Genomic DNA, 14,230 nt, shown 5'->3' on the forward strand with positions numbered 1-14,230 from the left:
GATAGTCATGCTTGCAGTCTTTAGTTCTGGAAGCAGTAGTTGTGTTTAATAGAAAAGAGGGATTGGGATAGATTGTCTGTATCAATGAGAAAAATGACAATAGTATTACTAGCTCTTCATTCTGAGAGTGGAATCTTATATGTCGATGCCAAAGTTATTAACAGCTTATTAAATTTTAAAGTACATGAAAGACACTGGGATGCCTTTGAGTCCACCAGATTCTCATAATGATTAATCCCGAGCCAGTGAATCCTCCCCAAATTGTTTTGTTTTTAATGTCCAAGGTCCTGTAGCTGACCTCTTTCTGTTATTCCTTTTGCTTAAACCTACTTATGCAATGAACAGAATTATCACCAGGAAGAAAAACATGGAGAGTCCATCCCCACACTGAGGAGAAAAATGTATTGTTTTGAGGATTTAACAGCTGTTGTATGTATTTTATTCATTTATTCTTTTAGTAACTTAAAGTAATTATCAAGAAGCCTGCCTGCTTTTAGGCTGGAGGCCTGCTTTACATGCTGGTATGTATTCTTTAGTAGGTCAAGCATGATTTGCAGAGCTCAATGATGCTTTTTAATTGAACTGTGAACATGTCTGAATACAACTGTAATTGGAACAACTTCTTTGGGAGTTTCTTTGCTTGTAAGAGAAATGGTTTAAATATGATAGTGTACAGCTTCTTGATTACTGTTTTTAATTTTTATGAAATGCTTTCTCTCTGGCCTATGATGTTCTGATATAACTTTACGATTGGTGTACACACACACACACACACACACCCCTATTTCTTAGCACATTTCTAAGATAATTTTTTTCTCCTGGAGGAAGATAAGGCTCTTGAAAGAGGAGGAAATTCATGGGTTCTTTGCTAGGATTATAGAATATTTGTCCAAAGCTTTCAGTTAACAGATAAGGAAAATGAAACCCAGGGAGGCAAAGTTACATACCCAAGGTCACACAGCTGGATGGTCACAAAACATGGTTGGAATCCATTTCTTCTGACTTTCAGGCTGAGATAGGGTAGATTGATTGATCAGAGGGAGCAAGCCTTACAACAATTTATGGAAAAAGTGCCACTTTGAAACAATGTTCCCTTGCTCCCAGCTACCTTCTGCTCCCTCTTCAGTTTCCTTATCAAGCATTTTTGGTTGAAACTTATAGTAAGGAATATTCTGTGCCTTCAGCCTTTCTTTTTTCCTTCCCCAACTCTACTCCAATTCTTACGTGTATTGCAGCTTCTTCCTAGTGGGAAAGTATTTTACAAACCTGCTCAAAATTCAAAGGAGGTCATTGAATGAGGCATTGTCTAATGCAAAAGACGATGGTAAAACTGCAGACAGCAATGGAAGAGAGCATTTTATTTTTTAATTATATTAGTTAGGCAATGTTGGTTGGGAGCGGGGAGAGCTTAGTTGGACGAGTGGTCCTTTGCCTTTAAATAATAAACATCTAGGCCACTGTCAATCAACCACCTAACCATACAACCACCTTTCTATAAAGTCAAGCTTAAAATCCATGGTAAAAGTGAGAACTATTATTTAGAGGATTGCCCTTTAAGCCTGTAAAACAACTAACATTTTTTTTTTTTTTGTAGTTCTTTACAGTTTACCAAGTACTTGCACATCCATTTTCCTCTCTGAGTCGTAAACAACAGTGTGAGCTTGGTAAAGTAATCTGTGTTGTTATTTAAAGGGAAAACAGAGGTTCAAAGTTAGAGAGACTTAGAGTAGATGCAAATCTAGGTCTCTCAATTCTATAAATCCCATGTTCTTTTCATTTCACCATTGTCTCCTCCCAAACGCACAACAGTAAACCTTCACAATTTTAGAAATTGGGGAAGCTGGGCCAAATTTGTTTAGAAGGTGTAATGGTTAATTTTATGTGCCATCTGCAACAGGTTCAGGCTGCTGTGCAAGCTGTTCTACTGCTTGAGCATATGATCCCAGAAGGTTATGTTGATATTATTTTAAGACACGATTGCCAGGATGCTGTGGCAGGGGGGTCAGAATGTGGGGCACAGATATGCACACTGGATAGAACCTGGTTGGTTTTGGATGGTACAAATATGATAGATAGTGCATACTTGCTTATTTACTCTTTTATTTGATGAATGCTTCTCTCTGGCATACATGCACACAGATTTTATTGATGAGAAAACTGGTATCTGTGGGAAAGTGGGTTTCCTAATTTAAAACCTCCGTATGAGACTTGTCTCCTTACTCAAAAGACCTGAAACGTCCTCTTCTGTTTTGTTCATCTTTGGGCCAGGAAAAGCAAAGAAGAAATATTCCTTTCAGGCAGCTCAGTCCTAAGGAAAGAGAAGGGAACAGGCTAGGCTACTCATGCTGTTACTCTATCCCAACTCAGATGTCACCTTATCTTCCCTGGGGCAGAGTAAATACGGCAGCCAGAGGAGTCAAAATTATTACATTAATGGAACTCCCTCCACATGGAAGGAGACATCAGGAGTGGAAAGAAATGTCCCACCCCATGATAAGTTAGTGACGATTACATGACTTAATGTGGGTGAAACACAGCCCAGTCTAGAGTCAGTACTTGATTAATGGAAGCTCTTTTAATTAGAAATCCACTGACTCATTCCTGGTCCCAGCTCCTCCATTAACTGTGTGATTCAGAGCAAGAGATCACATCTGTCTTCTCCACTGCTGAGTCCTTAGAACCCAGAGTGGTACCTTGCATAGCACTTACAATAATAATATCAACAACAACAATAACAATGTTTTTAAATAATTAATTATCCTCTCTGAATATGTTTCCTCATCCATAAAATGAGATATTTGATCTTAGTAACATTTAAATTTCTTCCTAGCTCTAATTATCTAATTCTATAAGAGTTAGGGAGAATTGGCAAGTCTGATACACCTCCGTGATTTTTTGTTGTTGTTGTTTTATAAAGACAAAAGGATTTGCTGTCAGTATTGGCATTTAGTGTTTCTACAATGAAATCCAATATTCAGAAAGGGCAATTCATTCAGAATAGTAACATATGTATAATTCTCTAATAATGTTAGGGTTAATTAATTTTTCTCTGTCTGCCAACTATCCTGGTCAATTTTAGTAATAATGCTAGCATTTTCTTCCATTCCTTATAATTTTTTAAAGAAAACTTTCATTTTGGGGTGATAAAAAGCATATCTCTATTAGTCAAGTACCCATAGCTATGCTATTATAAGGTCTTCTCACTTTAATTAGGATTTTATGGAAAAACCCAATGTCACAAAGCATTCAGATAATTGTGTTAGAAAATAATCTCTTCCTTGCCCACTGGGCCAAAACCAAAACCATTCTTCAATTGTTATCATACTAGAAGTGAGAAAATAGGCTCAGGTACTAATATGACCAGATATGGAGCTTGTAAATAGTTAAGCCTAGTTCTGAGCACTTTTTAAGATGCCTTTATATCTTATTATTATCTTATAAGTGACTGGTACTTATAACCAAGTGCCCCATCATCTACTAAGCAGCTATAAAGTTTACATGCTCCAGAAGAGGGCATGCACAAAACAGTTGAATTCAGAACTTTTTCATTAGACAATATAAAATTTCTTATTTACATTTGAACATATTTGCCAACAAAAGCAAATATCATAAATCTAAAGTGAACAGCCTCAAAAGGCACAGTGAAAAATACCACATTAAGTGAATGAATTCAGCAACTCTGAAAACAAAGGTTCTTAAAGACTCAGATCTCCTTTATGGCCTGCTGTTTCAGTTTGGAGTCTAAAAGACTATCTGTCTACTTTGTGTCTGACTTATTTTCCTGCCAGACAGGAACTGGAATTTGAACTTTGCTCTCCAGAAGCCAAAGGCCAACTAATTTAGAAGGAGACTCTCAAAATCAATGATGGTTTCTTCTAGTTGCATTAGTTCTGTCTAAAGTGATTAAAGGATTTGATTCTCAGATAACTGTGATCCTTATTGCTATTTTTACAAATCATATTAATTTCTATACTTAGTTCTGATCACTTATAGCATTCCTGGGGCAAGTCTGGATTCATGCAGCATTCCAACCCTGAGTGCCTTTTCAAGTTTCCAATGGAGTGCTGTGCTGGTGAGTGATGATACCTTTATTGTAGTAGCCCCAAGGTGTGGAAGTTGTTTCCTGTGGCCTAGACTCAGCCCAACCCCTCCACTTGTTGAAACATCTGCAAATACTTTTTTCATTTCAGAGGCATCTGACCAGAGCTAGCCTCCATCTGGATTGCTTCCTTTTTCCTGATTGCTCGCATAAAGCATCAATAATCTGGGAAGGCATTTAGCAAGACAGAAACTGGGAGGGTCTAGGGATTAGAATGGAGCACTTGGAGGTTAGTTCTTATGGGATTTCTCTCATACACGTTCATTAATTGATTCATTCAACCATCATCATGTACTGGGTGGTACCAGCAATGCAAATAAGCTGCTGAAGTTGCTGTCCTTAAAACAGGACACAATCTATTGCATGCTGCATTTATCATCTCAAGATAGGGAATTATATTAGTATATAGTAATAAACTATATATTTACCAGTGTCTTCTCTGTCTAAAGTTCCGCAATTGCTTTAACTCTTATCTTTGGTAGGTATAAGGTTTATGGACTATTTTACTTAATCTCTTTGTTTCCCCACCTTGAAATTACGTAAAATTGAAAGCAATACTTTCTAAAGACTTTTGTAAGTAATAATAATTAATTAATACCATGGGAATCTTTTCTTGATAAGCAAAATGATAAATTGTGCAGTGCAATCATATTCCTTCATATTTCATTTGCTTTAGGCCTATATATTAAGCTACAAAGCTAACTGCTTAGCTATTGTTAGAAGAGACTATATTTTAAAAGTGTTAATGCAATTGGATTTTTATGCTTATATGAAATGAATTCCAAGTTTTAAAAATATATTTATATTATGCACACATTTGTGCATTTTAATTATATTTTAACTCTTTTTATTATAATCGAATCATAGGACTATCTAATTAACTGTATCCTGGGAGTTGTTGAGCAATAATTATACCTTCAAATCACCAGGAGATTTAAAGGTGTATATATAGGGCGTGGCCCATCCACCCAGGATTTCAAAACCACACAGTTCATCACGTCCTGTTGGGGCGCATCTATTTGCATGTCTCCCCTGCAGGAGTTTGAAATAATCAGGTCACTACATCCTGACATTGCTGTCTTTATCACTTATTGTTTGCAGCAGGACATAAGGTCAACAGACCACAGGCAAGGTAGCAACAGGAAAAGGAAAATGCTTTAATACCCAAAGCCATCCTCAGGGTTCAGCAGGACATATATCCTGTATCAAATCATCTGATATCAAAGCCTACAAATGAGCTCGGCCAAAGGGTTGAGCCATGCTGTCTGACTGTATCATGTTCTCTAGTTGCAATGCAATACTGAGGCAACCTGTTGTGAGTTGACAGTTCTTCCAAGATTGCTAAAATTGAAAAGGCAAGTTGTTGTTCTATCAGTGCTTCCTTTTTTGCTGCAGAACGTTTCACGCAGCACCATGCCTCAGCTAGTCTTCCCTTTGGACATCTTGGACGCTGATAGGTGTTGGTTCACTTCTCCTTCCGCCTTGGCTTCTTCCCCTTCCCCGATGCTCCATCTTACGATTCATAACAAAGCAATGCTATTAAATACATGAAAATACAAGTAAAGGGGATAATGGGAGCTAGTTGTCTTAGAACTCTGAAGAACAAAGAGAGCCACTGAGAGTCTGGGGTGTTTTGTTCAAATTAGAAAGACACCCCTTTCTGAGGTATATGTAAAACACGTTTTCACAGGTGAATCTACCGGCTAGAGTTCCAGACCTACTCACCTCCGTTGCCAGGCACTATTATACAGTCAACAAACTGCACAGTGTATGGTGCCTTGGCAAAAAGGAGCATGCATAGCCGTAAATTGATGGAGAGGGCATTAAGAAAGATGAGGGCAACTTTGATATGGAGAATGATGGCAATCAGGCAGTATTGTGTGGTTTTGTCTTAGGATTTTCTCAACAGAATAGACTGATTAAGGCTGGTATCTTCCTTCTGATGCAAGTTAAAACCACTTACCACTCTGTGGTGACTTTTTCCAAGAGATTGCTTCTAAAGACCAGGGCCCAAAGATGTATGTAATTTATTACTATTATTATAGTGATCTGCATTTAAATAGGGACCAAAAACATTTCAATATTAAGTCACTTTGTTCACTACTCCATCCGCATCACCTAGAACAATGCCCGACACACAGTAGGTCCCTTAATAGGTTGACTGAGTAAATCTCTAATCCTAGACTTTCAGTCATCAATAGGAAATGACACCAAGGTCTCTCGTCTTTAAGATTCCACAAATCAAATTAGGAATTAATAAAAAATTAGTGTTCTCCTTGGCACTTCATCGGCCAGAGGTCTCACCATCACCACAAATATCACTCAAATACTGATTAATTACAAACTTCCATTGCACATCATGAAATATTTGTCCACTGACAGTGAAACATCTAAAGCCAACTATTTTATGGAAGGAGGCAGCCTCCCACACTATATTTCATTACTTGACAGACTAAGTGTAAACAAAAAAAATTGGTGGCACAGTTGTATTTAAATATTAAACTTGTCATAACAACCCAAATAAATTTTTATTTATAATAATTGAATATATTATCTTCCTCCAAAGATCTCAAAGCACTTTTGGTGAGTAAGGAATAGTTCCCCCCATACCTCTGGTGAAGTGGGTACGCTACAAGCATTATTTCCATCATACCAGGATCACACCTGAGTCAACTATCAGGCTGGAATTACTCATTCATGACACTTTAGTTCACAGCTTTAATCCATCAGAGTACTGCCTACACATTCATTCACTCATTTATTCCTCCCTTCATTCAGAATATTCATTTGATGCAGTTTGTTAGGCAGTTAGGCTCAGTCTCTATTTCCCTACTCAACTCACATGATATAAACATTACAACCTGTAAAAAAAAATTCTCGTAACACGTTATTTAAAATTCAGGGTAAAATTTTTTCTGCACATGGTGATTAGTCATTGTTTCATAGTGACATACCTACCAGTGAGTCACACATATACCAAGGAAATGACTGAAATACAAAAAATTTAAAGATATACTTCTCTCTTATGTTACGGATATTAATCGTGTTCATAAGGCTTATTTTTTTCAATGTTTGTCTGGTACAGTTAAATACTTGCGTGTTCTGTGTCTAGAAGTTTCTGCCATGTATTATATAGTTGAGTTGCTACAAGATGTTCAAGACCATGAAAAGATGAATGTAATGGCTTCCTCGTGTCATGGTCTGAATTTTCAGTTCATTTGTCCTTTTAAGTAATCTTACTGTTTGTACCGACTCTCTTACTGAATTCACAATTATTCCTCTCACCAAACCATGCCTTCAGACTTGACTGTATAAATTCAATTTCATGCACGCATATGCAAGCCGTGTGCAGTTAAACGAAGTAATATAAACAAACTAAAGGCACATTTTAATGACCTTTGAGTTCCACGTTACAGTGGTTTGTAAACGGTTACCTACTGTGCACAGTGTAAGACACTGATTCAGAGGTAATATTCAGTGTGCGCCTCGAAAATCGGTTTGCTCACAGATTCCAACCCACCAAGTGTGCAAGTTGCATTTTGTAATTTTCTTCTCGGGCTCCCCCACCCCTCGCCACTCCGGGAATAGTTCCCCACAGCGACCGCCGGGAAGAGGCTGATTGGCTCCCAGCTCCCTCTGCCGGACTCGGCCCGCGGGGAGGCTGCGGCCACCGCCACCTGGGCAGAGCCGGCGCCTGGCCCAGGCACTGGCTGCGTGACAGGCAGCACTTCCCAGCCCCACGCTGTGGTAATTCAAACTGATCTCATCGCCGGTCGTCACGACACGCGCTTCCTCGGCTGCACGCGGCGTAGCGTGAGAGGCACCGCGCAGCCGGCGGCCCACCCCTGGGCTGCGTGCAGACACGCCCGCCGGCCCGCTGAGGCCGGACAGGCAGGAAGCCCGTTCTGCTGCTAGTGAGGCCGCCGCTCTCAGGCGTCAAAAAGGTGGCCCGGACGTCAACAACTAACCTACCCTGTCAAGCGTTGGCCTTCGCTCTATTTAGCCTCGGCGGGGCTGCCCCTCACCGCCCCGCGACTCACAGCTGCCACCCCCGCTCCGAGTTCGGGAGGAGACGCCGGGTCGCTGGGGTCAGTCGCCCGGCAGCGCTACTCGGCTGCAGTGCCCCGCAGGCGTCATTGCACGCCAGATTCCGGGCAGTCGGGGCTGAGGCGGCCACCGGGGGTGGGGGTGGGGGTCACTTCCCGGTTGTCGCCGTCCGGGGCAGGCCGCCTGCGCCCCCTTGTACGCCTTCCGGGCAGGGCGCGAGGCCGCCGAGGTGTTGCGGCCGCCCGGCCCGAGACCCGGCGACCGAGCGGCCAGGCACCACAGGCGCCAAGGCCGCTGAGAGCTGGGTGGGGCCGCGGGGCGACACCGATTCCTCGCCCGCGTGCCCCTCCGTCCTCGTTCCGCCGCCGAGGGGTTTGCTTTACAGCAACGGAATTTGAAACTTTTCGGCGTTGAGGGCATCACCCTCTCGGACTAAAGGCTAAAGTCAGCGGAGGGCGCGGGGCGTCGGGGGCCGGGCGGAATCACGGATTCCTGGCCGGGTCAGGCGGCCGGGGCGGCACGCGAGGAGGGTTCCGGACCCGCCAGGAAGCCCCGAGTCTGCACGGAAGCGGCGGGGCGTCCCGCCCGGGATTGCGTGACCTGCCGGCCCGGCGGCCGCACGCACTTCGTGCCGGGAGCAGCCCTCCCCAGCCTGGGCCGCCGCGGTCGCCGCGGGGCGGGAGGCGCAGGTGCTAGAGGGCGGTGCCGGGTTTCCACTTTTACAACCCCAGCGGGGAGGGTAGTCACGCTATATTTCTGGGATGGGGAGTGAGTTCACCCGGGAGGACACAGAGTCTCCTTGTTATCAGAACGTGGGTAACATTCAGTAATAAAGCCCGCTCAGACAGGATGTATGAAACGAACTGGGAACCAGAACTGCTCTATCAATAATCATGCCGGGGAAACTTTCCAAGGCAAGCTTTAAACCAAGGCATTACGCGCAGGTGCGGTTCGTGTGCTATGCTTACACAGAAAGGAACCGATGCAAGGACTGCCGGCTTTGGGAGATGCAAGTTTTCTCCCCCACTCTGTACAAAGATTAATCACAGTCATGATTCTGTGCATGTTGTCATTCTTCCTAGAAGCGTTCTTTCCAGTGTTTTAAAATCAGAGGTGCCTCATTTCCCTGGCATGCTAACTGGAGAGGCCTCTTATGTGGCTTCTCCAGAGTCCCAAGGGCATTACAAAAAAAAAGTTACAGATGTTGTAAGAGGCCAGAATCTAAGTTCCTTCACAAGATCGCGTGAGTGGAATGTTTTTCGTTCAGATATCTGTATAATTCAAATGTTTGTAGATTTGTAGATAAATCAAATTTGGAGGGCAAACAAAAATAGTAACACCAAGACAACTGAACACCACTCCAGTCAATTGAAAGCTTGCAAAATTCCGCAAGTTTGTTTCCTAATTATTTAAACTTTTAATTTGGTGGGTCTACACTCATTTCCTTATGATTACCCTTAGGTCTATGATGCATAGTTACACTTACACACGCACACAATTTATTTTTATTTTATAAGTAACACCATGATTGAGGAGGGGGATTCTCCTGGGGTTAGGATATCTACCAAAAACTCTGAGGAAGGTTTTCCAAAATACACATGTTCACCTCTATTTATGAGGTAAGAGAGAGCAAGATTTACCGCTTAATTGTAAAATGTTTCCCCAGCTGATTCTCACTTAAGTGTATGTAGGAATGTTTGTGTTTAGCACTCTTGTGACAGAACTGTTCCTTGGAATTCTGCCCCTACTCTTCCAGACATTTAATTAGAAAGGGAGGTGTCATCATGTGTGACCTTGATTTCCTGGTCCCCAATTGGTCAGGAGGCATGTACCTAACTCCTGGCTTTAGGGATTTGGTCAAGGATTGATACATAACTCAAGGTGTGCCAGTCATTTCCTGGCTTTTTTTGTAACGAGGTTGAGAACAGAAGTCTCTACCCTTTCCTTGGTGGCAAAACTGGATTGTTAGCCACCACTGCCCTGCCATGTGCAGAGACAGTAAACGAGAATGGGATCAACTTTCATTAAGTGGTAGATTCAAAGGGCTGAGACTCTCCATGTCTTTTGAGAATTCCAGAATTCATATCTGAAGTTCTCATAGCAGTTCTGTGTCCTGCTTTATTGAAGCTTCGTTATTCAACTCTTATATGTTGATTCTGTGAGGTACACAAGTATCCTAATATGTTGACAGAAATAATTAATAAAATGTATGTTTAGAATGCTATTTGGAGTATATTTTTTAAAAAAATTATACTATTTTTAACTTGCTTTTTTACAGAACAACCCATCAGACATTCATCATCAAAGAACTTACATCATTTCTAATAGCTGCACAACTGTGTTGTTTTTTAAATCAATTTATTTCATTTTAGTATTTCTCATATTTAAACATAAACAATACTGTGATGAACACTATATGTGCTAATAAGATTTTTCCAGAAGCTTCCAGCAACCTTCTCTTGCAGCCTGTTTGGTCAGAATTGGGTCAGAGGCCCATTCCCTATTTAAATCACTGGTAAAGGGGAAGGGACTAGCGGACCTAATCTGAATTCATTACTGGAGTTGGGCTGATTTACGTGTATTTGGGGGCAGGGGGAGGGGAGGGTGAGGAGGTCTGGATTCCTGAACAAAAAGAGGAGGGATAAGGTGTCCACTACAATAGTTTTGAATATTTAAAAGTGTTTAGAACATATTTTTGACCCTAAAAGCAATGTTTAAGCGTGCTAGTTGCTCTACACCCTTGCAAACCAGGACTGCTATAATTAATTTTTTCCATCTATTTGATAGCACTGATAATAATGTTTGATTTTTTCCCCAGTTTTTTCCTTTTTTTAAAAAAATTTATTGGGGTAACAATTGTTAGTAAAATTACATAGATTTCAGGTGTACATGTTTGATTTTTTTAATCAATAGTTTGTAAGAAAATATCTTTAAGATGATTCACAACTCCTTATTTAATGAAAACATTTAATTAAAACATTTTAATAGAAATGCAACAAAATGACAGGCAAACTGTTGTAATTTGATACCTGTAAATTCCATAGTTACCGAAAATTATAGGTACAGAAACATGAACTTCATCTCTATAAAGGTAGAATGAAATCACTTCTGCCAATCACTTATGAATAAATGTGAGTTAGACTCTTAGATGTTTCATTAGAATCCTATGGAAATCTCAGAAATAAGCAATCATTTCATTAAACTAGCAAATACTACAAAAGTTGTTTTTTAAATGCATAAGGAAGTTACCAATTTTCAGTCTGAATTAACATTTATAACAGGCTAGCTATTAGATGCTGAGAGTTTAAAGAACTATTAGTGCCATATTTTTGACCATCAAATTCATCACAAGAATTTTAAGTCAGTGTCATTAGAGCTTTACTCTCTTGTTTTTAAATATATTCGTGAAAATAAGTCCTGGGGATATAAAGTACAGCATAATGACTATCGTTAGTAATACTGTATTGTATATTTGAAAGTTGCTAGGAGAGATCTTAAAAGCTCTCATTATAAGAAAATTTTAACTGTGTGGTGATGGATTTTAACTGGACTTACTGTGCTAATTATTTCACAATATTGAATACAAATATTGAATTATATTGTACACCTGGAATTAATATAGTTATGTGTCAATTAAATTTCAATAAAATATATTCATGTAACAAATATTAAACTGTATTTGGCATGTAGTACATTTTTAGGTAAGTTCTTATCAGTAATGAACCAGCCACAATAGAATACGTTTATAATCATAAAAGGTTTCACTATAGTGCTTAATATTTGAGAGAAGATGTTTATCACTTAAAGGCCTGACTTGTCTCACTGGGAATTCAGTACATAAGTTATTCCTCTACAGATGACAAAATATTTCACTTCCTAGAGAGAGATGCTATTTAAACATTGTGACCTTCACTTTATTAAGTATTCATGTTTATACTGCACATGAGAGATTAAAAAATGTATAGAACTAAACCCACAGATAAGTATTTTGTAGCCAAAGCCCATCTAAACCAGTTATTTGGGGTTCAAAATATACCAAGGAGTCTACAACTTTTAAGTGTTGATTACCAATTAAAAAAATATTAGGAAAATCCAATCCACATCTTGGTGGGAATAAAATGTGTTGGGGTAAACACAACAAAGCAAGTGGTCACTTGTAGCTGATCTCTGTTTTGAAATCTGGACTGCTGTTTGGGAAAAGTTATGAAGAAAGTAAGTCTAAGACAAAGTTAAGTTTCCAGAATTAAATTTTTGGATATTTACATAATGTTACTGAATTCACAGTAAGCTGATGCCCCGTGGGTACTGGTTGGCTGGCAGCATCAACTAACATAATACATGAGACCCAGGTGCTTCTGCTTACACTCACATTCAGTCCAAGTACACTTCTGTGCTCACAGGTTAGGCCATGCCCTTGGCCACTTCCATCTTTTGGGTGAAAATAAACAATAAGTAGGATCTGACTGAGTTGTTTGGGATGGTTCTCAATAAATAAGACATTGTGTACGAAGTACCTGGCAAATAGAATGAGCCCAATAAATGTCAGCTTTTAAAAAAATTCTGTACTTGCATTGGATGGAACCCAGAAATAGCAGTGAAAGCTGTGGTTGCCAACCTGGGAGGCCCATCTGCAACCATTTTATTCAGACTTTTGAGGGGATAGCATGGTACTGTGCTCTGGTTCACGGGATAAAAATAAAGTTGGGCTAACTGGTTTTGCCATGCTCACTTTGTACAGTTGAGCTCACTCTGAAATTAGCAATCTTGGGTAGATTTTCTAATATTTTTATCAGACTTGCAGACAAAGTATGTATTCTCCCACATGCTTTTCATGGGGGAAAGGGGCTGGAAGGGAAAGGGACATACTACTAACCAAAATGAATGGGATGAATGACAATGCCCTGTGGGATAAATATCTTAGGTAAATTTATTAAAAAAACAAAAGTACAGACACTGTGTTCTCATAAACGGTAATACTACAACACAAAGGTCTGCGGACCATGTGGAAAGCCCTAGTTAGGCACTTCACAGAGATTCTACTTCCAAAACTAGGGAGCTTTTTTTTTTTTTTCCCTTCCTTTCAGGGGTCATTGACCCACAGGGGAAAAAGAATAATAAAGGGTCACAGAAAGGTTAAAAGGAACTTAATTTGGTTATCAGTGGATTATTTTTAAAGGTCACAGTAAAAGTGAAATTTAGCTAATATAAAATTTAAGAACAGGAGAACATAAAACTATTCAATATGTCCAATGATGGGAATATTTAAAATTCTACTTCAGTTAGTATGGCCAATAATGGGGTAAGAAGTGGAAAAAGGACAAGGAAAAAAAACCTGGACAGAGACAGAGGGTGAGACTGAGACCAACAGAGAGCCAAGAAAAACACACACCCACATGGGGAGAGGCTTATTAGATTTTTTCCCCTTTTTTTTAAAACCTATTTTGTAACAAACACTGTCACAACTCTGCATCTGTTCTATGGTCTTCAGGAATAACACTTTTCCCTGCTACTCTTTAACAAAGGCTACTCTTCACAATTTATCAACTCTCTATCCTTGAAATTCTTAGTGCTTACTACTGGTTCAACAGAACTTTCTTCACGATGAAAATGTTTATACATATGAGTATGTGCTGTCTCATACTGTAGCAACATGTAATTACTGAGCACGTGAAATATGGCCACTGCAAAAAAGGAATTGGAGTTTTTATTTTATTTCATTTTAACTAAACAGTCACATGTGGCTCTTATTGGACAGTGAAGGTCTACAAGACATTTACAGTGGGAGGAAAACTGGCCTCAAGGCCAACTAGAGATGAACAAGCACAGATGAAGTTAAACCACAGAATGAATTACAGCCTTTCAGCTGGATCTTCTCCCAACCTTAAATTGTTTCCTATCTTTATCATATACACAAAGTACTCAATAAACATTATTATTGCTAATAATCATATTAGCCAAACTAGCCTCAGAACAGCGTGATCTTGCTTTAGGTGTGCAATTCCTGTTCCAGATATAAACTCAATGAATCTGGATGAACTGTTTTCTGTGCCTTATGTCTAAACTCCCATTGTTATAAAATGGAAC

At 39.9% G+C, this 14,230-nt stretch overlaps 1 protein-coding gene across 1 annotated transcript in view; it reads left to right on the forward strand.

The window, feature by feature from the left end:
* Positions 1-335: 335 nt before the first annotated feature.
* The window catches only part of LEKR1 (leucine, glutamate and lysine rich 1), a 164,624-nt gene continuing 150,729 nt past the window's right edge, over positions 336-14,230 (forward strand). Inside the window, exons 1-3 of the mRNA XM_019731921.2 lie at positions 336-429; positions 1,898-1,949; positions 3,978-4,072. Coding sequence (XP_019587480.2) covers positions 400-429; positions 1,898-1,949; positions 3,978-4,072 — 177 coding nt within the window. The 5' untranslated portion in view covers positions 336-399. The remainder of the gene's footprint in view (positions 430-1,897; positions 1,950-3,977; positions 4,073-14,230) is intronic.

This window comes from Rhinolophus sinicus, linkage group LG01 (genome assembly GCF_036562045.2).
Source record: "Rhinolophus sinicus isolate RSC01 linkage group LG01, ASM3656204v1, whole genome shotgun sequence".
Classification (NCBI taxonomy): domain Eukaryota; kingdom Metazoa; phylum Chordata; class Mammalia; order Chiroptera; family Rhinolophidae; genus Rhinolophus; species Rhinolophus sinicus.